The sequence below is a fragment of the Mustela nivalis genome (genome assembly GCF_964662115.1).
Source record: "Mustela nivalis genome assembly, chromosome: 13".
Lineage (NCBI taxonomy): Eukaryota > Metazoa > Chordata > Mammalia > Carnivora > Mustelidae > Mustela > Mustela nivalis.
This window is the reverse complement of record NC_139032.1, coordinates 25,414,440-25,441,619: the sequence shown is the minus strand read 5'-3', so window position 1 is coordinate 25,441,619 and position 27,180 is coordinate 25,414,440. Positions and strand designations below refer to the sequence as shown.

The 27,180-nt window shown below is 35.0% G+C and overlaps 1 protein-coding gene across 3 annotated transcripts in view; it reads left to right on the top strand.

Moving 5' to 3' along the window:
- Window positions 1-27,180, top strand: part of GKAP1 (G kinase anchoring protein 1) — a 79,672-nt gene that overhangs the window by 13,622 nt on the left and 38,870 nt on the right. For all 3 annotated transcript variants that reach the window (XM_082695259.1, XM_082695261.1, XM_082695260.1), the window contains exons 5-7: window positions 10,139-10,216; window positions 14,200-14,323; window positions 16,629-16,651. In XM_082695259.1, coding sequence (XP_082551385.1) covers window positions 10,139-10,216; window positions 14,200-14,323; window positions 16,629-16,651 — 225 coding nt within the window. The remainder of the gene's footprint in view (window positions 1-10,138; window positions 10,217-14,199; window positions 14,324-16,628; window positions 16,652-27,180) is intronic.

Genomic DNA, 27,180 nt, shown 5'->3' with positions numbered 1-27,180 from the left:
ACTCCCCGCTGAGCAGGGAGCCCGATGCAGGGCTTTATCCCTGGACCCTGGGATCATAAAGACAGATGCTTAAGCTGCTGAACCACCGAGGCCGCCCCCTTGTTTTCAACTTTGATGTACAATAGTTTATGGCATTTGTTAATTTCTTTAACCTATTTACATGACACATTGTGCTTCTGTTAAATAAATATTATTAATAACAAAACAAAATAGATGATTTTTAAGATCAATCAGTTCTGGTGTGTGTGCTGTTCAGGAAAATAACATACTAACCCTGGAATGTACTCTAGGAGATGCTGTATGTATGGGAAATGAATAGTAATTTATTTGCTTACCTGTGAAACTGGCAGTTGATATGTTGGGAATAGGTATTGTTCTAGCAGATGTTTGGTTTAGTAGAGTACTATACCCATCATGCTTTGGTTACCAGTTTTGAAAGAATTAGAACATCTAAACTGCACTCTTAAGACAAAAACTATATTAGTTATAACATTTTTGTTAGGGTTTTGTAATGCCTTAGGTGCATCATCAATAGTGTCAATTATTACACGAGACCTGTGCAAAAATGCTGCTTAAAAGATATTTCCAGACAGTGGTATACTGGATAAATCATCTTGTGTTAAAACCTCTAGTTTTTTTTTTTTTTAAGATTTTATTTATTTATTTGACAGAGAGAGATCACAAGTAGACAGAGAGGCAGGCAGAGAGAGAGGGAAGCAGGATCCCTGCTGAGCAGAGAGCTCGATGCGGGACTTGATCCCAGGACCTGGGGATCATGACCTGAGCCGAAGGCAGCGGCTAAACCCACTGAGCCACCAGGCACCCAGAACCTCTAGTTTTTATTTGATTATTTCTTTTTTCCTTCTGTAGCATTCATTATGACAGATTCTTCCGGTTTACAAGTATAAATGTAATAATCTACTTGTTTAGACAGTAATAGAATTGACCAGTATCTTCACCAGAGAGAATTTCTCTCACTTTGGGCACTGGAAAATTAATGAAGGAAAACTACTCAAATTTGCACCAAAATAAATTTCATGTAATGTGGGAACTTGAGCACAGATATTTGATTGCCCTTCTTCCTGCCCCCTCTGAATGCTGCCAAAATGACCAGGTAATTATGAAAAGGAAATAGTTGACTTGGCTCTTACCCTGTACAAGAATGTTATCCCAGGCTCAGGAACTTCAGAGGATTTCTGCTGGGTATACTCTTGATGGGTCACTTAGGAAAACCTGATACCATATTTGGAATTCTCACTTGCAGGAAAATAATCAAGGTCTTGGGAGATAGAGTAGATCCTCAGATAATTATATTGGTAAGTAAAGAATAGATAAGGGCAGGCTTTGGAACAGATGGATAGTAAACCATTTGGAATCTATTTTACTATGTGGCATAACAGATTTTAAAAGTAGGAACCAGGGAGTGACTAGACTAGGCAGAAAGCACATAGTATGGTGGGTGTTCTCCCTGACACAGTAAAGGAATAACACAATGAGAAATTCCAGTATTGAGGGAGATAAGACAGAGAGATGGCTGTAGAAAGCTTGTTTGTTATGTGACTACTTATTTCAAACACAAAAGAGAAATTTTGCTAAGACAAACTTTCCTACTCTTAAATCATCAAGGCAATAAGGTAAGTTGACATCATTTAAGCTTGAGCATAAAATCAGAGTTGGTGTTAAATAGCAGCTAGGTGGACAGTAATGAAGCATCCATTCCTTCTCCATGTAAGCAAACACTGGATCTTAGTTGATCTCACATCAACTGAAGCAGTTTGTGCCCCACGAAAGGAAAAGAACATTGTACTTAGTGTCCAAAGTGAAAGTATACTTGGAAAAAATTTATTACAGGAAGCGAAAATTGATTGTAGACACTACCTGTTCTTTTGCTTTAATAAAAACCCAGGGGCTAGAGCATCTTGTAAAAGTCAAGGAGGTTAGTAATGTTATAAAGCAAGGTGAGGTGATAGACTGAGATGAAAAGTGGACAAGAGAAATTGAAAGGGAGGGAGGTGGGTGAAATAAAAAATTAGGGAAATAAAATCATAGCAGAATTAAAAGTTTCATTAGAACATTCATTAGAACAGACTATACACTGAAGAAGATTGAGTCAGTTGTATGGAGGAAATTTGAGCTATATTTTGCCAATATAATCAGCATGATAGATTGGAACACAGAAGTGAAATCCAACAGAGGCATAATTAGTGTCCCCACAACAATCAGAATAGAGGCAGTCATTAAAGATAATATTGATACTGGGTGATGGACATTGGGGAGGGTATGTGCTATGGATTGTGCTATGGATATGGAGTGCTGTGAATTGTGTTAAGACTGACGAGTCACAGACCTGTACCCCTGGAACGAATAATACATTATATGTTAATAAACTAAAAATAAATAATTAAAAAAAAACAAAGATAATACTGATAGAAATTTTCCTAAGCTAAGTAAAGTTCTCCAGTCTGAGCTTGAAAAAATTAAAGCCTTTTTTTTTTTTTTAAAGATTTTATTTATTTATTTGACAGAGAGAAATCACAAGTAGGCAGAGAGGCAGGCAGAGAGAGAGGAGGAAGCAGGCTCCCTGCTGAGCAGAGAGCCCGATGCGGGACTCGATCCCAGGACCCTGAGATCATGACCTGAGCCGAAGGCAGCGGCTTAACCACTGAGCCACCCAGGTGCCCCGAGAATTTAAGCCTTTTTAAAAGACTTTTTTGGGAAAACTTTAAAAAAGACTTTTAAAAAGATTCTAATTTCAAGAATGAGAGACAAAATAGTATTCTGTGTATATATATGTGTGTGTGTACATATGTGTGTGTATATATGTATGTATACATACATATATATACTCTGTATGTATATATACCTACACATGGGAGAAAACAAGATGAAAAATCAGGCTGGCTACTTTAAATGCCAGAATTGAAATGCTAGGACCAAAAGTTCCATATCTGGCCAAGGTGTCATTTTTTGAAGGCTAAAGAAATACATTTCTAGATATGAAAGGGCTAAGGAGGCATACCACCAGTATCCTTTCTGCAAACTCTTCTGAAATATGCTCCTGCCAATTAAAAGGCAAATCTAAATAAAGAGCACAACAATTGGAAAACACCAGTGGCAAGCATTGAAACCAATTTAGTGCAGAATTAACTTTAAGTTGTGATTGTAAATGCTTGTTAAAGAGAAATCGACTCACGTGAAAAATTTGTCTAAAGTGAATACGAAAATTAGGAAGGAAATTGGTTGGAGAAGCCAGTGGGTATTTAAAATTTTTCAAAATGGGAACAAGATACATAGTTCCAAGTGTGATTTTTTTTTTTATATTTTAAAGAGAACAATTTTTCATTCTATGAGCTTAAAGTCAGTTGAAGAAAAAAAGCTAAACCTCGTCCATATAAGCAAAGTAACAAAGCCCAGGAATATGCAAGGAAGCCTTTGAAATAAGGTATAAAAACAATAATAGACATTTCATTTAATAAATGTAAATAGTTGAATTTACTCATTAAAAGACCAATATAGACCAACTTCTGGACTACATTTTGATCTTAATTTTTATGTTTTCCTTAACATTAAAAATTGTGACGGGCGCCTGGGTGGCTCAGTGGGTTAAGCCGCTGCCTTCGGCTCAGGTCATGATCTCAGGGTCCTGGGATCGAGTCCCGCGTCGGGCTCTCTGCTTAGCAGGGAGTCTGCTTCCTCCTCTCTCTCTCTCTGCCTGCCTCTCTGCCTACTTGTGATCTCTCTCTGTCAAATAAATAAATAAAATCTTTAAAAAAAAATAAAAAATAAAAAAAAATTTTAAAAAATTGTGACACATTAACCCTGAAAGGATAGGTTCAGGCTATTCAGGATACTGTGTGTTTTGCTGAGGTATGCTATGAAACTGCTGGAAATTGTAGAGATAATCTTTAAAGCACTATTAGTGTTTAAAGAACTGTTTCTATCTCATTTTCCCTCTCACAGACTTGTATGTGTCCCAGTGTACTTCAGCATGGAAAGATAGTCTTATATTTCCTTTTTCTTTGCAGAGTTGTATGCATCAAAAGTGGTACTTGCTTCACACTTGAAATGGGTGAATTTTATGTGATATATGAAATACGTTAATTATATCTCAGTAAAGCCATTTTTTAAAAAGATGAATAGTTCGTGGCTTTGATTTAGTTATATTTATAATTTTTGCTTCTTCTTTTAATACTCAGTTAAGGGACACCTGACACCTGAGTGGCTCAGTGGGTTAAAGTGTCTTTGGCTTAGGTCATGATCCCAGAGTCGTGGGATCAAGCCCCATGTCAGGTTCTCTGCTCAGCAGGGAGCCTGCTTCCTCCAATCTCTCTCTCCACCTGCCTCTCTCCCTACTTGTGATCTCTGTCAAATAAATAAATAAATAAATCTTAAAAAAAAATCAATTAAGATCAAGAAATGTCCTCTTCACCAGTATCTGTTGCCTGGGAATAAACCTCTGTGTAGATGTTGTTTTCCTTTATTCATGATACATTGGTATTGCTGATTCTGGTGGACTTTATGTTAAGTCCGCATCATGGCTCAAAAGCAAATTAACTGAATAGAAAAATTTCTACTCACGGATTTTTTAGTGATAAACTGATAAAATATCATTGTATATTTCTTCCTCTTATTGATTCAGTATCGTATTGAAACTGGTTTTGTCCAGCTCTAAAGTGAAGTATCAGCATGTGCACAATCGTAATTGTTCTTGTACAGTGAAACCTCCGGTCCATCTGATAAAGGTGTTTTGCCAATAGCTTGTTATGTTTTTTGTTTGTTTGTGATTTGTGATATTTGTCATTAACCTCATGGCTGGTATAAGAAGTCCCTTGGCAATTTTTTAACTTGCGCTTGTTTCCCTATAAGGAGTGCAAGTTCATAAATCCTCTGTATTTTTTGGCTCTTTCTTTAGCAAAAAAGTCCATCACCTTTGTTCTGGAAAAAGCATTATGTGGTGCTTGTTCTGGAAAGACTTATACAAGTTATTGTGCTTCGAAAGTGAAACAAAAATATGGTGTCTTCAGGCCACTGGTCTGACCATGTTTCATAGCAGGCAGCTAGGAACAAATATATTGACTCAATAAATCAAAATTTCAAATGCTCACTATCATAATTTCAAATGCTCACTATCATAAATTTCTACTTATAATGTATAGTCTGACACATACAGATTTATGTTCTATATTCACTGTGTTAGAGTTCTGTTCACTTAACAATTCATGGTGTTTCTATAAGTAGCATTATTTACAGTTCTGTTTTCCTTCCTACTTTTAATCCTTCAGTAAATCATTAAACCATTTTTGTTACTTGGGTGGCGTAATAAAGCATACAACAAATATGCAGATTTAAAAAATGTGAACAACACTTAGAAGACATGAAGATACTTTATCAAAATAAGCTGAACCTAATAATTAGTGTGTACACGCAGATCCAGTTTTTGTAGAAGGTTGACAGCCTTTAAAATTGTAATGTTCAATAAGAATATTAGAAGATTTTTGGGAAAATAATTCTGCCTTCCCAATTAGTGAAAGATATGTGGTCCACACTCTGAAGCTCATGGAGTTAGAGGACCACAGGGCAGTGCTGCTGTTGTGGCTAAAGAAGCAATTGGCTGTAAGCATTAGATTGTCTTCAGAATGGTGTCTGTGTTGTGTTACAAAATCCTGTTCCCATGATGCCTGTGGGAAATGAGGAGTAACTCTTCATTTGGAATTTGTTTTGCTTGGATGTAAAATGGGTAAAATTGTTATGGAACTTAGACTTACAAATTAATTTTTTTAGATCTAGTTCCAAAAGACTTGCTGGCCTTTTCATTTTTCATTGGTTCTTCATATTAACTGATCATAAGCCCTTGAGCTATAGGTTTTTTTAAATAGAAAAAACATGTTTTACTGCTAGATGGGGAGTGGGAGTGGGCAATGAAGGAAGCCAACTGAAGAAGGATCTGAAGTGCTCCTTCTTGGGCACTTCTCTTCTTCAGTCTTGTAGGCATTGCAGTGCCTACTATTTCTTCTTTGTCTTCCTTTCCTCCTCCCCGCAAGTGCTGCGGAAATCTCAATCTGCAGACTTAATAGAAGATACTTTTTAAAAAATCATGGTGGTTTTGCATTTTCTTGCCCTGGTACTTGTCTTTTAGGCTCAGACTGTCCCCCCTCTCAATTCTGTCTGTACATGTACTGATGAATTAGGTTGACAACTATATTTATAGTAGTCTTATGATTAACACTGTGAGATATGTTTAGAGAATTTAGAATCATGTTTTCTTTCTCTTATTGTTTTGTGTTGTGCTATCATTTTCTTATCTAGGATCACAAATCTTATCTTTGATTCTTTTTTCATATTTCATATTCAGTCAGTGTTCTAAAACTTGGTCATTCTTTTCTAGGATATAGCCTTCTTTATTTTCTGCACTTTTGTGTTCTGGTTCAAGTTTCTGTATGCTGAGATTACAGATGTTTAGCCAAACACATTGATTCTAAGCCTTTGTTTTTCTGATGTTCCAGTTTAATTCTTTAAAATTACTTTCACCAGCAATTCTCTTTCATCTGTCCTGAGTCCCTACTTTTTAGGGAGTGCCAGGAGTCTAATTCTGCCCTACCTAAGCAACCTCATTTTCCACTATTCTCCATTGTAGAGGAGGGGAATTCCAATGTACTGTATGTGCGTCTTGTGACAGGCAGGCACTGGGTTAGGCACTTAACATGTATTAATAGCTTTAAATCTTTAAAACTGCCCTGTACGTTGATATTTCTATTTCCTTTTTATATATGAAGAAACTCATATTTATAGAAATCATGTAATTTGCCCAAGGTCAGTTAACATACATGGAATTGGAATTTAAATGATATACCTAAGTGTTCTCCCAAAGCCTAGGTTTTGTCTACATTTCTCTCTATTGAATTCACACTTTATCAGGTATCCCCTTTCTTTGGTGTATCCCATAATGCATCTATTTTTAATATCATATTTTTAATAATAGTATCACTTGGCTCTTCTGAAATTCTTCTATTCCTTTTTCTACCTCTCCAAATTATATCTACCATTTATGGACAAACAGTGTATTTTCTGTATGCCTCTCTGAATTTTATTTGTCATGTATGTTTTTTTCCTCCACTTTTGTAGCATTTTCAATATTTTATTCTATTTCCTGTGCTTCGTATGTGTTAGTGTTCTGTCCACAACTGGAGCAGAAACTCTTTGAGGGCAGAAGTTGCTTTAAAGCCCTACAAGCAAGACACGTAGAAGGTTGTCTATTATCTTATTAGTTGATTGATCATATGGACATTTTTGGAAAATTTGTTCTAGCTTTTAAAGATTTAATTGAAACTTAAATCATTTTTGCCTACTTGTGTTTCCTTGTATACTAGTTTGTGTTAAAAATTAAAAGCTCTGAACTGCTGCATTTGGAACCAAATGTTAAGGAGACTTTTCACTTTAAAAGTTTCATTCAGTTTTTTTCATGCTATTACAATCAGCTACTTTAATATTTAAGTTCCTGAGTTAATAGGAAAAAGAATACTGATATCTTCTAGTTGACTCCCAACTCTTTAATCTGTTCTCCTGCTTATTAACTAATTTTTGGAATATCAGTCAGAATATCTAACATATTGGAAATAATATTAAATTCCCTTTCTACAAATGTAAAATGTCATTAATATGAATTAAAAGTTCAGTGGTAAATTGAACTGGCTTTGATCAGAATAAACAAATAGTTTTGTTACTTTATCTGTGTTGGGATGACTTCTTAACTTTACTTACAAAGAAATATTTTATACTCTGTTTGCTTTAAGTTTAGGAGAAATTAATGTCAACTTTACTTTTTTTTTTTTTAAGATTTTATTTTATTTATTTGACAGACAGAGATCACAAGTAGGCAGAGAGGCAGAGAGAGAGGAGGAAGCAGGCTCCCTGCTGAGCATAGAGCCCGATGCGGGACTCGATCCCAGGACCCTGAGATCATGACCTGAGCCGAAAGCAGAGGCTTTAACCCACTGAGCCACCCAGGCGCCCCAACTTTACTTTTTTTTAAAGATTTATTTATTTAGAGAGAGAGTGTGCAGGGGTGCGGGGAGGACCTGAGGGAAAGGGAGAGAATCCTAAGCAGACTCTGCGCTGATTGTGGAGTCTGATGAGGGCCCAGTGCCATGACCCTGAGATCACAACCTGAGCTGAAACCAAGAGTCTGATGCTCAGTGGACTGCACCACTCAGGTACCCCTGATGTAAAATTTTTTGTATAATGCTAAGATGAATCCAATTCTTTTTTACTTTATAACATACTGTTTTTGAATATCTCTTGTATTATAAATATTTGGAAGGTTACTACTTTTTCTTGATGGTTACTAACTTGGATTAATTCTTCAATTCATTTTAGTTTTATAGAAATATGTACAGTTTACTCTGGGTTTAACCGTATTTTCTAGTGCTATATAGCCTTATTTACCATTTTAATTCTAATTGCATTTTTCTCTGAGTTAGATTAGTTTTTTCTGTGATAAATGTAATCTTTCCCCTTTCTTTTTGTTGTCTTAGTGTAGGTTTAGATGAGATGCTTTCAAAGAGATAACTTAGGAATAAAAACTTTAGTTCAGGTGCACCTGGGTGGCTCAGTGGGTTAAAGCCTCTGCCTTCGGCTCAGGTCATGATTCCGGGGTCCTGGGATCGAGCCCTGCACTGGGCTGTCTGCTTCCCCCTCGCTTTCTGCCTGCCTCTCTGCCTACTTGTGATCTCCCTCTGTCAAGTAAATAAATAAAATCTTAAAAAAAAACAAAACAAAACTTTAGTTCATGGTATCCAGTGTTTACATTTTTCTAATTTTTAAGTTATTCCTTGGAAATAAATCATTCCTTTTTGGAGTCAGTTTCTGTTTTAGTTTAGATTTTTTTGTCATTAAGCAATAGAAATAATTCCGATTACTGTTGGCTGAAGTAATTTGTTGAAAGGATTCACCGATTTGAATTAAGAACTAAAGTGTGCCTTGGGGGAGATGGAAGCTTAAACATTCTGGAGTGCTTAGAGATGTGAACCAGTAGAACTAGTATGCTCACTTATAGAGGCTGTCACATCAGATAATCAAACACCACTTGCTTTGTATTTGTTCTCAAAATTTAATTCCTAGTACATCAAAAAAGTGTTGAATTCCTTGCCACCACCCTGTCCTTGATGATGGTAGTTTGGATGTTTGTGTGGGTTTGGTGATGGGTGGTATACAGGGTTATGTGGTTGGCTGTCCTACTAGAATCACAGGGCATTGGGGTGAAGTATAGCTATTCACAGGAAAAAAGGAGGGGATTCTGGACAAACACTAGACATGTCCACTAAATTTTTGCCTTTAGTATCTAGTCCACGTAGGTTGACACATCCATGTATACAAATCTAGGAAGTTTACTCCTGTCATGTGGCAACTCTCCTGTATTCAGCTGCAGTTATAACCTTCTCTCCAATGGTAGAAACCAAAATTTCATTCAGCTACCATAGCGATTCTGTCTTGTAATTTTGGAGAGTAATTTGATCAGTTGATAGTAGGAGCTAGATTGTAAGAAATTAAGATGATTTTGAGTAGTGGGAAAGAGGAACCAAAAGATCACAAATTAAAGAATTATTTTTTATTATATTAGATGACCTTAAAGTTTGGACAATCATATAAAAGGATGGAGGTAGAAAGGCACACTATAAATTATTCTGTAACATCAGAGATCTACCAGAACATTTGGTCACCTTATTTAAAGTTTCTGTACCTCTGTGGATTACTTATACTAAGGGAATGGTATGTTTTATAATGTTTATTATTTTTCAGTTACATTTTTGAGTGGAGGTCACTATTAAAATTTTCTGTGTCCTAAACTGGACACCATCGTTGACTTCTAATATAGTGTCAATTTCTTTGTAAAATTTTTTTTACTAAAGAAAAAAATGTGATGTGTAATATATCATTGACAGTGAATAGGGAAATAGAAACCTCAAAATTGGAAGTTTGCTTTTGTATCTTCTGAAAACTACAAGGTTCTCTACTTTGGCGTGGACAGATAAATTTGGAGAACCCAGATTGTTTTTTAATGTGTTTGTTTCCCTTTCCTGTATATATTGTCATGGTTATATGGCTAGTGTGGCATAATCGTGAAACTTTCTTTTTGTTCTAGCTGACATCTGAAATGTTTGAAGCAGATCTTGAGAAGGCATTGTTGCTAAGTAAATTAGAATATGAAGAACACAAAAAGGTATTTACACATTTATTAATTTAGATATTTTAGAAGTTTAAGTGTTCAGAGGTTAGGACCAGCCTTTCTAAAGATGGTATAAGAGTTCTCCATTTAAAGCTTATCCTAAAAATTCACCACTGTAACAAATTATTATTAAGAAGTTTTTTAAAAATAATTTTTTAAAAGATTTATTTAGAGGTGGTTGGTGGCTTAGTGGGTTAAAGCCTCTGTCTTCAGCTCAGGTCATGATCCCGTGATTTGAGTGGGGAGCCAGCTTCCCTCCTCTCTCTCTGCCTACTTGTGATATCTGTCAAATAAATAAATAAAATCTTTTAAAAAAAGTAGTATCTATTTATTTGAGAGAGAGCAGGGGTGGGGAGGAGGAGACTAGGGAGAAAGAGTCCCAACCAGACTCTGTGCTGAGCATGGAGCCCAACATGGGACTTGATCCCATGACCCCAAGACCATGACCCACATGGAAACCAAGAGTTGGGTGCTCAACTGACTGCACTGCCCAGGTGCCCTGTTACAGTTTTCCCCCCCACCAAGATTCATTGTTTATGTACAATACCCAGTGGATTGGAGCCTTTTTATTTTTTATTTTTTTAAACATCTTTATTTTATTTTATTATTTTTAGTGTTCCAAGATTTTTTTGTAATAAGATTATTCCCTAGATTTTGAGAGGCAACAAACTGAACTTTGGTGATTTGAAATATTTCCTTAAATTCATCCACCCAAGATGAAGAGAAGAGGGGAAATGAAATTAATAGCAGATGATTTATTTTAATTTATTTTTTAAAACACAGGAAATAAGTAGATTTAAAAATCCAAGTAAGTATAAGTACATGGGCATCCACTAAGAGACTCTCTGCTGGAGATAACCTGATAATTAAATGGGAGGCCATTCCTGATGTTTTGACTTTGTGAACTCTGAATTTTATCTAAACTGTAATATTGGGCTGTGTGCTGAAGTGCATTGTACAGCTCGAAACTATAGGAATGTTTAAGTAAAAGGTAGTGTTGGCTTCCAGTTTCTATATTTAAATTGAGCATTTATTATTTTCATATAATTTGACATTTTAGTTCTTTATATGCATTGGAAATTGTTTTGGTCTGTAAAATATATTCAGTTTGTGATTGTAGTCATAAGTGACCCTGGTCATGTTAAAGGCCTTTACACTAGCTCCTTCACTTAAGATGAAGGGAAGAGAGGAATTAAAATTTATAGCAGGTGCTTTTGCTTTTTATTTGTATTTCAAGGGAAAAGGATGAAAGACTTTGTATATAATATGTGTTCATTTCATTTTCAGTGTCCCTATTCGTGTTATCCTGAATAATCAAGAGTAACTATGATCCTTATTGTTAGTTGCCCATTTAAACACAAAACTGGCAATTAGAAAAATGAATACAGCGAGCTTTTGTATTATTTAATTATTAAAATGGACTTTCAGGGCGCCTGGGTGGCTCAGTAGGTTAAGCTTCTGCCTTTGGCTCAGGTCATGATCTTAGGGTCCTAGGATCAAGTCCCGCATTGGGCTCTCTGCTCAGCGGGGAGCCTGCTTCCCCCTTTCTCCTTCTCTGCCCACTTGTGATCTCTGTCTATCAAATAAATAAAATCTTTTTAAAAAATGGACTTTCAAGTTACACTGGAAAAGTATAAAAAAAAAGTTGTTCTGACTTGCTTAATTCAGAGATAAAATTTATCAAATAGAGCACTATCACATAATAATTTATTGTTATGAGATATATGTCTAGATTCTAAAGCTAAAAGAACTAACTATATCTTTAGATCTATATTGCTCTATGTAGATGGTGCTGATAAAATATGCTCCCAACCAGTTTTCTTAGCACGGTCATAGGTCTGTTACCCAAAAGCATTGGTTCTATCAGACATTAATGACTTTCAGAAAAGGGAGGAACTCTTATTGTATGCAGTGGTTAGTTTGATGTGATTGCATTAATGTAGTAATTGAATTTTAAGTCAGTATTCCAATAAAATAACTATAATTCTTTCAGTGCATTTTTTTTTTTTTTTTTTTTAGGAACTAAAGTTTGGGATGGCATTTTCTTTCATTTTTTAAAAAAGATTTTATTTATTTATTTGACAGAGACCACAAGGAGGCAGAGAGAGAGGGGGAAGCAGGCTCCCTGCCAAGTAGAGAGCCTGATGCGGGACTCGATCCCAGGACCCTGAGATCATGACCTGAGTCGAAGGCAGAGGCTTAACCCACTGAGCCACCCAGGCACCCCATCTTTCTTTCTTTTTTTCTTTGCTTACTTTAGAATAGAGAGTGCACATGGAGAGGAGGAGCAGAGGGAAAGAATCTCAAGCACATTCCTCACTGAGTGTGGAGCCCAATGTGGGGCTGAGCCTCATGACCCTGAGATTATGGACCTGTCTCAGAAATTAAGAGTTGGATGCTTAACCTGATGAGCCACCCAGGCACCCCTGTGATGGCATTTTGTTTTCTGTTCTATTACTCATTTGCTAAATATTTTTTTGAATAGCCAAAATGTGCAAAGCATGTCATAGAAAGATAAAGACATGGTCCCAGTGCAGTGTGAATTCAGAAATATGGAAGACTTTTCTTTGCCTTTGATGGGGATGGGCTTTAGAGAAGGATTATTAAAGAGGAGTCTTAACTAGGTTTATTAAAAGGTCAAGTGTAGGCCAGAGAAAGTAGGCATTGTCAGGGATACGTACAGGATACGTGCATGTGAAGAGTATAGCATCTTTGATTTGAAGTTGCTAAAGACACTTTCTGAAGGATAGGATATAAAGAATCTCATGCCCCAGGCTAAGGAGATTGGGCTTTATAAATCTGTTGGCTGAGAACTATTGAATATTTTTAACTTTTAGATTGATTTCAGGTTTTTGTTTTAGAAACTTATGCTGTGGCCATGAAGATGAATTGAGGGGCTAAAATTAGAGGGTGTTGCAGTGTCCAGCAAAAGAAGATAAGGAAATGACAGAAGGGCTGAAGAGAACAGAACAGATATAAGAGATCTTTAGGAGATAAACTCCACAAGAGCTTGTGACTGATTTGTATATAAAGTCTGCAGGAAGCAGACACAGGTGACTTAGGTTTCTAGTCTACACAGTTGTATAGATGATGGTGGCATTAAACAAGGTACTTACTGGAGGATCCAGGAGGGCAGGCAGGGTGAACATATTTAGTTGGGCTGTGCTTACTGAACAGTGCAGCTGATTGTCTGTACATACAAAAATCAGTGTATAGGTAGAACTTTAAACTTCAAGGAACAATGGGTATAAAGCAAAAGAATATCTTAAGAATGGAATAATGGTGAGAAGAGTTTGGAAATGAGAAGCCAGTGAAGGAGATTAAGGAGTATTCAGAGTGTATTGAGAAAACCAAGAGGTGTTTGAAAAAATAACGTCTTTGGATCTGGCATTGTGGGGGAGGTTGACCTTAATTTTAGTGGCAGAGAATAGGGGGAGCCAGATTTGGCGGAGGTGGTGAGAAAGGAAATCGACTATAAATGATTGTCTTAAGTTTGGTCCTGAAATAAAGAAGAGATGGCAACTAGGAGAAGTCATAAGCCACAAAGTATAGCTTTTTGTTTTTATTTTAATGTTTAAGAGGCAAGAGATTGAGTATATAAATAAAAAATAGCTATCCCTGGGGGTGGTACCTGGGTGGTTCTGTCAGTTAAGTGTCTGACTCTTGATTTCAGCTCAGGTCATCGTTTCAGGGTCATGAGATCCAGCCTTGCGTCGGACTCTGTGTTGAGAGTGGCACCTGCTTAAGATCCTCTCTTTCCCTTTCCCTTTGCCCTTCCCCACTGGCATGTGTGCTTTCTCTCTTAAAAAAAAAAAAAAAACTATCCTTTTATACAATTTGGCTAGCTTCATGTATTGATTTTTTAAATTTGCAGTTTATCTTTAAAAAAATAAAACTTTAATATATTACCTATAATGGTATATTGATTTTTTACCAGTGGTAAACCAAGCTTAATTATCATTGGTAATTCTTTTTAGGAGTATGAAAATGCTGAAAATGCTTCAACTCAGTCAAAGGTTATGAATAAAAAAGATAAAAGAAAGACTCATCAGGGAAAAGACAAACCTCTCACAGTATCACTAAAAGATTTTCAATCTGAAGGTAATTTATGTACAAAATCTATTATGCTAGAGAGACTATTTTAAGTCTTTGTATACTTAAGTTTTAAGTTCCTTGCTAATTTTTAAAATAAAAAACAATAAAATTGTTTTGGTGATGTGTTACTGAGATTGTGAAAAATGTAGACCTGTTTAGAAAGAAAGAATGTGGGGGGGGTATTTTAAAAACAGTCATTAAATCCCCATAAAATTTCAGTACAAATTTATCTTTTTGTATCTGAATTTGTCCATTTTCTAAAATTCACTGAAAGTAAAAATTGTAGTTTTTGAGTCATCTTGAAACATGATTATTGCCATTATAAAGTAAATGGACTTGCACTAGACCAAGAATAGTATTTCACCCATTTTTGGTCAACCTCTTCAAATTATCTGGAACTACACCTTAGAAAATTAAAATGCAAATTTTGTAACTTTATAATCTCATATGTATTTTTTTATTGAACAGAAAAGACAAGGAAACTACACCATCCACCAAACTTTTGAAGACAGACCATAAAGTACATTGTTTTTGATGTGAGGAATCATGAAAACCCTGTCTGTGCTGTAAAATATGGTAGCCACTATTCATGTGTGGCAATTTAAATACAAATTAATTAAGATGAACTAAAATAAAAAAAATTCATTAGTTACATTAGCCACATTTCAAATGCTCAGCTACGTGTGGCTGGTAGCTTCTACATTAGACAGCACAGGTATGGAACATACCTTACAGAAAATTTTTTTGGACAGCATTGTGCTTACGCCAGTCAGAATAGTTGCTGACAAAATTAACTGTTGTTTGTTCATTGACAGATTGATCTATTTGACTCATATGAATTTAGCCTTAATACATTGGGCATTTATTCTGTGAGAATTAATAATACTGTAGCAATAATTTAAAAAAAAACCCACAGTGAAATACTTTACTCTTTTCAGAAGCAAGCCTATCTGTGATATTAGGAATAAATTTAGAGCATTATGTTGCTTTGGTTTAAGGATCAGGATTGTTTTTCCTCTAGTCTGCCTCTCTTACTAAGTTTCTTATTTGAGGTTAAAAGGTCAGATGTATATTAGCGTTTTCAATTTTGGCAAGAAAAATTTTATATAAAATATAATTAAAAACTAGGCAGAAACATGAAAAGAATGCTTTTAAAAACTTCTTTATTTCTCATATGTTTGATTATAAGTGCTATGTAAATTTATTAGAATAAGAAGGACATCAGTATAGTACTGTTAAAAGGAAGGTAGACGACTATTTCAAGATATGGTTAAAGCAGTCGTGATTCTCAGGTTCTGGCATCACGTTGTATGCTAAGTAAAACACACTAGAAGAATGGCTATGATGTTAGGAATAAAGAGGAAATTAGGAATAAATAGGATTTTGTAGTTTGAGCTGAAACCTGGGATTTGGACATTTATTATACTTCTAGATCCTATTCTGATCAACAGATGGTTTAGAGAGCTGTTTTAAATTCTCAGTCATAAGATTGCTATTCTATTAAATTATTGTTAGTCCTTGAGAATATAAATTTTCTTCTATGTACAAGAAGCAATGTTAAATATTAGATATCCCAGTCATCTCTAATTTAAGTAAGAACACTTGCTCCCTCTGTGTAGTTTAGTTTCAACCTTGAATCTGTGTGGATTCCCTTGTCTTAGTTTTCCTCATTCTGTAATCCCTTTCCAGAAATGCTGTGTTGTTACAGAATCAATGATTTGCTTAATCTGGGTATATTTCATATTACCTTCTTTCTTTTATTCATTTTATAAATATACATCAATTTTTAAGATTTTTTTACAGTATTATCAAAACACTATGATGTATATTTTTAAAATAAACTAAGAGGTTTAAATGACAAATGCTATTCTTCTTTTTTTTCCCCACAAAGGTAGTGTTCTATACAATTTTGCAGTTGTATTACCTTGAGATTTCATCTTAGACATATTTGATTCCCTTTTCGTCCCCCCAAAATTATGTGAAGCCAAATACCAAATTATTTGGAGTTCAAATGTTTAAAATTTAATAATACCCTGTGGTATGGGTGGCATTTAACTGAGTTACAAGATACGGTCCCTAAGCTGAGCAAATTAGTAATTATATGTTGAAATTTAACATCTTATACCTAGAGAGGGAAATCTGATATCTTAGACAACCCCCAAGGGACTTTTGTAACTCTTACTATGATTTTTAAATTCTTCTCAATTACTTTAAATATTTTTACCTATTGGGTATTAATAATTATTAATACTAATAAAATATTAATGGTAATTTTCTTCAATGAACTTTCATCATTTTTTTTCATTTACAGATCCCACTAGTAAAAAGACTGAGGTAAGTGTTATTGTAACTATCTTTATTCTAGAAAACATTTGATGATTTTAAGAATAATACTTCACCATTTGGCCGTAAGTCTTTTTTGAGACTTAGCTGTATAAAGGATAGCCCATAGATTTGTTGTGGATGAATTCAGTCATGTTGATCTGGCCATTATAAAGTTATAAAATACATTACAGTAGAATAAAAATATTATTCACATGAAGGAGGTATAATATTATTTGGCTTTAGTACCCTAATTTGTGAGTGTGTACACACCCACCCACACCAAAAGGTTACACATGTAAGCTTAAAATTTTAGGGAAAAGTGATGTAACACTCCAGTATTTATTAAAAATATCCTGATATCCTGAAACAATGTCTCAAGATATTTTGGAATTATGGAAATTGTGAGGTAAGATGTGATTCTGTAGTTTATAGCTATGGATCATTTACTACTTTTAACATTCACCATTAGAGGGTAGTGCAGCCTACACATAACTTCCTAGGGCTATTGATCACTTTTATTTTTAAGACTCCAGTACCAGATCCTACAAACCTTTTAGAATTGGGAGCTACTATAATATCTTCTAATATTGAGGAAGATATAAAAAAATGTTTGGAGTTATTTTGACTACTAATCTGAAAGTTTCACTGTTCTGTTACATATGTATTCTTGTTAGTAATTCCATCGGTTGATTTTTTGAATGGTCAGAGATGTTTCTTGTTTTTACTTTATAATACATGTATGATTTTTGGCCATTTTTGAATCTGTTTCAAGTATTTACTTGACAGGTTAGGGAAATGAAATCATCTCTAGAAAACCACATCTAAATAATTGTCACTATGTTAAAATTACAGTCCTTAACTATGAACAGAAGCACAAAATCAATATGTTAAAATGGATGGTGGAAATTCTTTTTATTTGAAAACCACTGTCACCATTTTTTAGATTAAAATTTAAATGACCACAAATAGAGTCTGAGTATTGATTTTATGTTTGAAAGTGAAAAACATGTACTTTTGGACTGATTCCATTTTTTTTAATCCATTGACTTATTTGGAGGATAGCTTTGTGTAAACAAGAAAGCATATTCAAATGGTACACCTATTTCTAAGAGACTGCCAGCAACTGTTAGTGGAGGGAAAAATAATTTTTATAAACTGTGCCATGGTTTTTCTTCTTTCCTGATTTGAAAGAGGAAAAAAAATCGAACTGACAGGAGCTCATGTATTTAATGTATTCAGTCTGTGTTGTATTTAAACAAGCATAGATAGGTGTTACAGCATATATTTTGTCTTTCATTGTAGTTTTAGAGCTGTGTTCTGATTGTCTTCTGTTGATAAATAATTTGATATGTAATAAAATTCACTCTGAATAATCCTAATGATTAAGACATTTTCTACTTTTGTAAATGCTATCTAATTCTAATTTATTTCCTATGTTAACTATTTTAAGAAATTGGTCAAAAGAACATGTAATTCACATTCTCCTTGATACTTGTTAAAAATATACCAAACTTCTATTCCATTTCATTAGAGTTATTACTCACTTTCTTGGGACTTGAATATTTAGGCTTTGTAGCATTTATGCCATGAATCTAGGAATCTAGAAGAATTTTTTCAGAGTCCAAAAATAAATCTGAAAAATGTCTGATTTCAAGTCTAAAATGAGATCTGCTTTCTACTCCTAAAAATATACAAGTCTTTGTTATATGTATGCTCAATAATTGACTTATTCTTTCCATCTGTAATTTGTTACATATGCCAAGAGATTCCACCCCTCCATAGGAACTTTAAAATTCCTAACCTCTGTTGAGAACAGTGTGCATCTCATCCATTTCTTCTTAAATCAGGTGTTTACTGGATAAAATTCAAAAGAGAAAAGGGTTTTTTTTTTACTTTATTGCTTAGTGATGAGGAGTACTTGAACTTCTGTATATTCCTCTAACTGCTGACTAAACTTGTTCTCAGGTTGATTTCATCATTCTCCTTTTTCTTTCTCCATCCATCTTGATGACGTTATTAATCTCAGTGCTTTCTTTGTAATCTTTCTCACCTTGAAATGATTAGAAAATTGGCATTTGTAGGAGTAGAGGATGGGAACAATTAATTTTTCTTCCTTAAATGACCAGGAAATGCTGGTTGCCACTGCTACACCACTCCTCTATCCGTTCTTCAGTATAGTCAAGAACATCCCATAAGAATTCTAGACAAGCAGAATAAATAAAAAATAGGTGCTTGTATATACCTCTTAGAAGCCTTAAGGAATCATGCTTTTTGAGGAGCATTATTTGATCCTTAAAGGTGTTTTTAATTTTCACATGTTGCCTTTTTAAATACTGGTGCTGCAGGGCTTCTCTTTAGCTCCCCTCTTATCTTGCTTTCCCAGCCCCAGTCCTTCTAGTACCATTTAGTAGCTTTAAAATTTTTAGTGGCCATCATCTGTTTTAAGGTCTTAAAGATCAAGTCTTCAATATGCTCGAATAGACTATCTCTAGAAGAGTACCCAAGAAGTTGTAACAGTGGTTGTCAAAGGGTTGGGGAAGGAGGGCTTATTGGGATAGGAGAAAGGCTTTTCACAATGTAAATTTTGTTTTCTAGTCTGTCTGTGTATTTAAAAATTACATCAAAAATAAAAAGCACTGGGTGAGAGAGGGAATAGGGAACAAACCTGGTCTTATCTGGCTCCATACCCTATTTCCTTTTTGTTGCACAGTGCTTCCTGCATGTCTATCTTAGATATATGAGCTTGGATGAATAATTTATTCATTTTAGGTCCTAACTATATTAGCTGAAAAGTACAGTTGACTCTGTTGGTTTCTAAAATTATGATAAGTGATCAATGTGTGATTAAATATTAGATGCTAAAAATTGAACCCTACAGTTAACACTACCGAAACACAGGAGAACAGCAATAATAGCCCATTAAAATTTAAAAGCAAATAAATTCTACATAGTTTTTAAAAATTTCACCTAAAATCTGGCTTTATCTAAGCAACTCAACCTGTTTCCTACTCTTCAGTGTCCTGAACTCATTCTTGTTCCCACGCCTTCCCTTATTTGTCTTGATGATACTTCCCTTATTTGTGTTGTTAACCCTGGCTTCATAGCTCAGGGGTTAGAGCACTGGTCTTGTATACTTATTAACCCTCTCTCTTTTGTTGTAAGTAAGAGAAACCCAACTCAATCCAGCATAAGCAAGAAAAAGATGCTTATTTGGTTGGCATAATAAACCAGGAAGGAGGATAGGGCAATAGCCTCTTTATTTGAAATAAAGCATACAGTATGTTATTATTTGGTCTGGCTCTTTCCCTCCCAGAATGTTGAAGGTTCACTGATGTTGTTGTGCGCACCTTTTCATTGTTAAATTGTATTCCATGATATCATAATGTGTATATTTATTTTCCTGTTGATAGACATTTCGTGGGTTTTTTGTTTGTTTGTTTGTTTTTGTTTTTTTGCCATTTTGAGTAAGGCTATTAGAAGATTTTTTTAAAAAACAGCTTTATTTAGGGGCACCTGGCTGGCTCATTTGGTAGAACATATGACTCTTGAACTTGGGGTCATGAGTTTGAGTCCCATGTTGGGTGTAAAGATGACTTAAACAAATAAAATATTTTAAAAACACAGCTTTATTTAGATGTAGTTTACATACTTCAAAGTTATCCATTAAAGTGTATAGTTCAGCCGATTTTAGTATATTTACAGAATTGTACAGCCATTACTGTAATCTAGTTTTAGAATAATTCTGTCATTCCCATAACAAACCTCATACTTCTTACCAGTTATTGCCCATACCTCTTCTGTCCTAACACCCTCCCCCAACTTAGGTAACCGCTATATCATCTGTATTGATTTGCCTGTTCTGGACATTTAATATAATGAAATCATAAGGGGCACCTGGGTGACTCAGTGGGTTAAGCTGTTGCCTTTGGCTCAGGTCATGATCTTAGGGTCCTGGGATCGAGTCCCACATTGGGCTCTCTGCTCAGCAGGGAGCCTGCTTCCCTCTCACACTCTCTGCCTGCTTCTATGCCTACTTGTGATCTCTCTCTGTCAAATAAATAAATAAAATATTTTAAAAAAAATGGAATCACAAGAATGTGGTTTTTGAGATTTCTTACATTAAGCCTGATTTTTTTTTTAAGTTCATTCATATTGTAACATCTATCGGTACTTCATTCCTTTTTTTTTTTTTTTAAGATTTTATTTATTTGACAGAGAGAGATGACAAGTAGGCACAGAGAGAGAGAAAGTAGAGAGAGAGAGAGAGAGAGGAGGAAGCAGGCTCCCTGCCGAGCAGATCCCAGAACTCGGAGACCATGACCTGAGCCGAAGGCAGAGGCTTAACTCACTGAGCCACCCAGGCGCCCCCTTTTTATCACTAATAGTATTCCATTGTATTTGATTTTATTTACACATTAATCACTTGGATATTTGGGGTGTTTCCACTTCAGTCCAAAACCTATGAGATGCAGCAAAGGCGGTCCACCTTTTTTTTTTTTTAAAAACTACCCTCCTTGCACAGTGTTAGAGCCCAATGCAGGGCTTGTACTCACAACCCTGAGATCAAGACCTGAGCTGAAATCAGGAGTCAGATGCTTCAGCGACTGAGCCACCCAGGTGCCCCGGTTGTTTCCACTTTTTAAATTATGAATAATGCTGCTGTGAACATCCATGTACAAGTCTTTACATGTTTAATTTCTCTTAGGTAGAAACTTAAGAATGAAATTGTTATGTCATGGGGTAGATGTATGTTTGCTTATTTGTTTTTCTTTCATTTTTAAAAATTTGAATATAGTCGACACACAATGTTACATTAGTTTCGGTTATATAGTGATTTGACAAGGTATATGTTATATGTTCACCACAAGTGTAAGCTACTATCTGTCAGCATACAATGCTGTTACAGTATCATTGGCTATATTCCTTATGCTGTGTCTTTTATTCTCTGGATCTGTGTTTAACTGTAAGGAACTACTGAAGAATTTTCCAAAGTGGATATACCATTTTAGACTTGTTTAGAGGTATAAGAGTTTGTGAAACAAGAGAAGTTATTTTTGCATTCCTGGTACAAAGGTTGACAAAAGGTTTTTTATTATCCTAGCTTTAGTTCCTTTCTCTATAGATGAAGAAACAGTTTCAGTAATTATTTGTATTTTTGTATGCCACTAACTGTAATTAAAATCAAAATGCTTTTTACAGTAATATAATGATACCTAGGAATAAACTTCATAAAAATGTGTAAGACCTATATTGGGAAAATTACAAAACTTTATTGCAAGCAGGTAGAGGAATATACCTTGACTTATTATTATAAAGGTATCACTTTTTCTCAAATTAATCTGTAAAATCAGTGCAGTTTTAACCAGTGAAGTTCACCTGCAAGATTATATTAGTTTTATATTAGTACAAGATAATATATAATGATATATTAATATATATAAGATGTATACGATATATCTATATAGATATAAGATATATAAGATTTTATATTAGTATAAGATGATTCAATATTTGTACACATTACAAAATGCTTACTACAATAAGTAAAGTTACAATCTGTCACTATACAAAGTTATTACAATATTATTGAAAATGTTCGCTATGCTGTAATTTAAATCCCCATGACTTATTTTATAACTGGTAGCTTGTACATCTTAATCTCCTTAATGTATTTTATGCACCCACCCCCTCACAACCACCAGTTCTCTGTATTTGTTTCATTTTGACAATTTAGTTTTTTTTTAATTTTTAATTTTTTATATACATATATTTTTATCCCCAGGGGTACAGGTCTGTGAATCACCAGGTTTACAAACTTCACAGCACTCACCAAAGCACATACCCTCCCCAATGTCCATAATCCTACCCCCTTCTCCCAAACTCCCTCCCCCCAGCAACCCTCAGTTTGTTTTGTGAGATTAAGAGTCACTTATGGTTTGTCTCCCTCCCAATCCCATCTTGTTTCATTTATTCTTCTCCTACCCACTTAAGCCCCCATGTTGCATCACCACTTCCTCATATCAGGGAGATCATATGATAGTTGTCTTTCTCTGCTTGACTTATTTCGCTAAGCATGATACGCTCTAGTTCCATCCATGTTGTCGCAAATGGCAAGATTTCATTTCTTTTGATGGCTGCATAGTATTCCATTGTGTATATATACCACATCTTCTTGATCCATTCATCTGTTGATGGACATCTAGGTTCTTTCCATAGTTTGGCTATTGTGGACATTGCTGCTATAAACATTCGGGTGCACGTGCCCCTTTGGATCACTACATTTGTATCTTTAGGGTAAATACCCAATAGTGCAATTGCTGGGTCATAGGGCAGTTCTATTTTCAACATTTTGAGGAACCTCCATGCTGTTTTCCAGAGTGGCTGCACCAGCTTGCATTCCCACCAACAGTGTAGGAGGGTTCCCCTTTCTCCGCATCCTCGCCAGCATCTGTCATTTCCTGACTTGTTGATTTTAGCCATTCTGACTGGTGTGAGGTGATATCTCATTGTGGTTTTGATTTGTATTTCCCTGATGCCCAGTGATATGGAGCACTTTTTATGTGTCTGTTGGCCATCTGGATGTCTTCTTTGCAGAAATGTCTGTTCATGTCCTCTGCCCATTTCTTGATTGGATTATTTGTTCTTTGGGTGTTGAGTTTGCTAAGTTCTTTATAGATTCTGGACACTAGTCCTTTATCTGATATGTCGTTTGCAAATATCTTCTCCCATTCTGTCAATTGTCTTTTGATTTTGTTAACTGTTTCCTTTGCTGTGCAAAAGCTTTTGATCTTGATGAAATCCCAATAGTTCATTTTTTCCCTTGCTTCCCTTGCCTTTGGCGTTGTTCCTAGGAAGATGTTGCTGCGGCAGAGGTCGAAGAGGTTGCTGCCCGTGTTCTCCTCAAGGATTTTGATGGATTCCTTTCGCACATTGAGGTCCTTCAACCATTTTGAGTCTATTTTTGTGTGTGGTGTAAGGAAATGGTCCAATTTCATTTTTCTGCATGTGGCTGTCCAATTTTCCCAGCACCATTTATTGAAGAGGCTGTCTTTTTTCCATTGGACATTCTTTCCTGCTTTGTCGAAGATTAGTTGACCATAGAGTTGAGGGTCTATTTCTGGGCTCTCTATTCTGTTCCATTGATCTATGGGTCTGTTTTTGTGCCAGTACCATGCTGTCTTGATGATGACAGCTTTGTAATAGAGCTTGAAGTCCGGAATTGTGATGCCACCAACGTTGGCTTTCTTTTTCAATATCCCTTTGGCTATTCGAGGTCTTTTCTGGTTCCATATAAATTTTAGCATTATTTGTTCCATTTCTTTGAAAAAGATGGATGGTACTTTGATAGGAATTGCATTAAATGTGTAGATTGCTTTAGGTAGCATAGACATTTTCACAATATTTATTCTTCCAATCCAGGAGCATGGAACATTTTTCCATTTCTTTGTGTCTTCCTCAATTTCTTTCATGAGTACTTTATAGTTTTCTGAGTATAGATTCTGTGTCTCTTTGGTTAGGTTTATTCCTAGGTATCTTATGGTTTTGGATGCAATTGTAAATGGGATTGACTCCTTAATATCTCTTTCTTCTGTCTTGCTGTTGGTATAGAGAAATGCAACTGATTTCTGTGCATTGATTTTATATCCTGACACTTTACTGAATTCCTGTATAAGTTTTAGCAGTTTTGGAGTGGAGTCTTTTGGGTTTTCCACATATAGTATCATATCATCTGCGAAGAGTGATAATTTGACTTCTTTGCCGATTTGGATGCCTTTAATTTCCTTTTGTTGTCTGATTGCTGAGGCTAGAACCTCTAGTACTATGTTGAATAGCAGTGGTGATAATGGACATCCCTGCCGTTTTCCTGACCTTAGCGGAAAAGCTTTCAGTTTTTCTCCATTGAGAATGATATACCACGACCAAGTGGGATTTATTCCAGGGCTGCAAGGTTGGTTCAACATCTGCAAATCAGTCAATGTGATACAACACATCAATAAAAGAAAGAACAAGAACCATATGATACTCTCAATAGATGCTGAAAAAGCATTTGACAAAGTACAGCATCCCTTCCTGATCAAAACTCTTCAAAGTGTAGGGATAGAGGGCACATACCTCAATATCATCAAAGTCATCTATGACAATTTAGTTTTTAAACTAAAAAAAAATTAATGTACAAGTGCAAAGGACCAAAAATAATCAAAACATTCATGATGAAAAAGGAGAATTTGCCCAATCATATATCAAGATTTTCTTAGAAAATTAATAATTAATTCACTAAGGTATAGGCATAATGATAGATAAATAGACCATTTATCTGCTTTGGGTAGTTTGGACATTTTAACAATATTAATTCTTCCACTCCATAAGCATGGGATATTTTTCCATTTATTTGTGTTTTCCTCAACTTCTTTCATCCATGTCTTATAGTTTTGAGTCTACATGTCTTTCAACTCCTCTGTTAAACTTATGCCTAGGTATTTTATTCTTTTTGATGCAACTGTGAAATAATTGCTCTCTTAATTTCTCTGATAGGTTGTTATTATTAGTATATAGAAATGCAACAGATTTTTGTATATTGCTTTCATATTCTGCAAGTTAATGAATTAATTTATTAGTTCTAATGGTATTTTGGTAGAGTCTTTATTGGGCCTTTTCTAAACCCAATATCATGCCATCTACAAATAGTGACAGTTTTACTTTCTGATTTGGATGCCTTTTATTTCTTTTTCTCACCTAATTGCCCTGGCTAGGACTTCCAATACTATGTTGAACAAAACTGTTTGTAACAAGTTACCTCTTCATAACACACACAAGTCATCAGATGCTTGGATTTTGGCTAAACTGGAGGTTAAGTAATATTCTCTTTGTAGTTTTAATTTGCATATCCATGATTACTAATGAGGTTGAACATCTTTTTATATATTTTTAAGCCATATAAATATCCTCTTTTCTGAGTACTTGCTTTTCTATAGATTCTTCAATGACTTATTTTAGAAAAAAATCTTTTCCTACTCTGAAGATCATCCTTTCATTTATCTAATATATTCTGATGGAAAGAAGTCAATTTATAAATTTAAAGCTAGTGGGTTTTGTGTCTTTCCTACCCTAAAGTCATAAAAATATTCCTGTATTAGCACCTATAAGCTTTGTTAACAGAGCCTTTGACTTTTAGGGCTTTAATCTACTGTGAGTGAATTTTTATGTATGATATGAAGAAATAATCTAATCTTTTTTCCATAAAAATATTCAATTGCCCAAAACCATGTATTTTAAAAAAGTTCATCCTTTACCCAGTACTATTCCACATCACTTTCTTATAGATCAAGGTTTCACTCGTGGTTGGGTGGTTGGCCTGTTTCTGGGCTATTTTGTTCTAATGGTCAGTGAATTTATGACAAAGGAAGCAAGAATATACAATGGGGAAAGGACAGTCTCTTCAATAAATGGTACTGGGAAAAGTGGACCACTATCTTACACAATACACAAAAATTAACTTAAAATGGATTAAATACTTGAACCTAAGTCCCCAAACCCTAAAACTCCTAGAAGAGTTAGCAAAAAACAAACAAAAACCACAGTGAAATCTTGCCAAGTGTGGTAACATGATGAACTTAGTGGGTGTTATGCTAAGTAAAATAAGTCAGACAAAGGAAGACAAATACCATATGATTTAACTTATATGTGAAATCTAAAAATATGAGCAAATAAAACTCATAAATAGAAGGTTCATAACAGAGAACAACTTAGCAGTTGCCAGACGGGAGGGTGGTAGAAAAATGGGCCAAACTGAAGTACAGACTTCCAGTTATAAAACAAGTAAGTTACAGGAATGAAAAGTACAGCATAGGGGATATAGTCAATAATATAACACTGAATGGTGACTGCACTTTTTGGTGAACATTGTGAAACACAGAACTGTTGAATCACTGTGTTGTACACCAGAAACAAATGTAGCACTGTATGTCAGCTACAACTTAAAAAAAAATTCCAATAAGAAAACATAGGTGGTAAACTTTACATTGCCGTTGGCAATGAGTTTTTGGATTTGACCCCAAAAGCAGAGGCAATAGATGCAAAAATAAACAACTGGGGCACCATCAAACTAAGAATTTCTGCATGCCAAAGGAAACCATCATCAAAATGAAAAGGTAATCTACTGAATGGAAGAAAATATTTGCAAATCATAGATCTAATAAGGAGTTAATGTTCAAAAAATACAAAGAAGTTGTACAACTCAGTAGCAAAAAACCCAAACAATTCACTAAGAAATGGGCAGAGGATATGAGTAGATATTTTTCCAAAGAAGACATACAAATGGCCAACAGGTATATGAAAAGATGCTCAACATTACTGATCATCAGGAAAATGCAAATCAAAACCACAATAAGACATCACCTCACACCTGTTAGAAGAGCTATCATCAAAAGGACAAGAGATGACAAATGTTGGTGAGGGTGTGGAGAAAAGGGAACCCTCAGGCGTCATTGATGGGAATATCAATTGGTACAGCCACTATAGAACACAGTATGGAGGTTCCC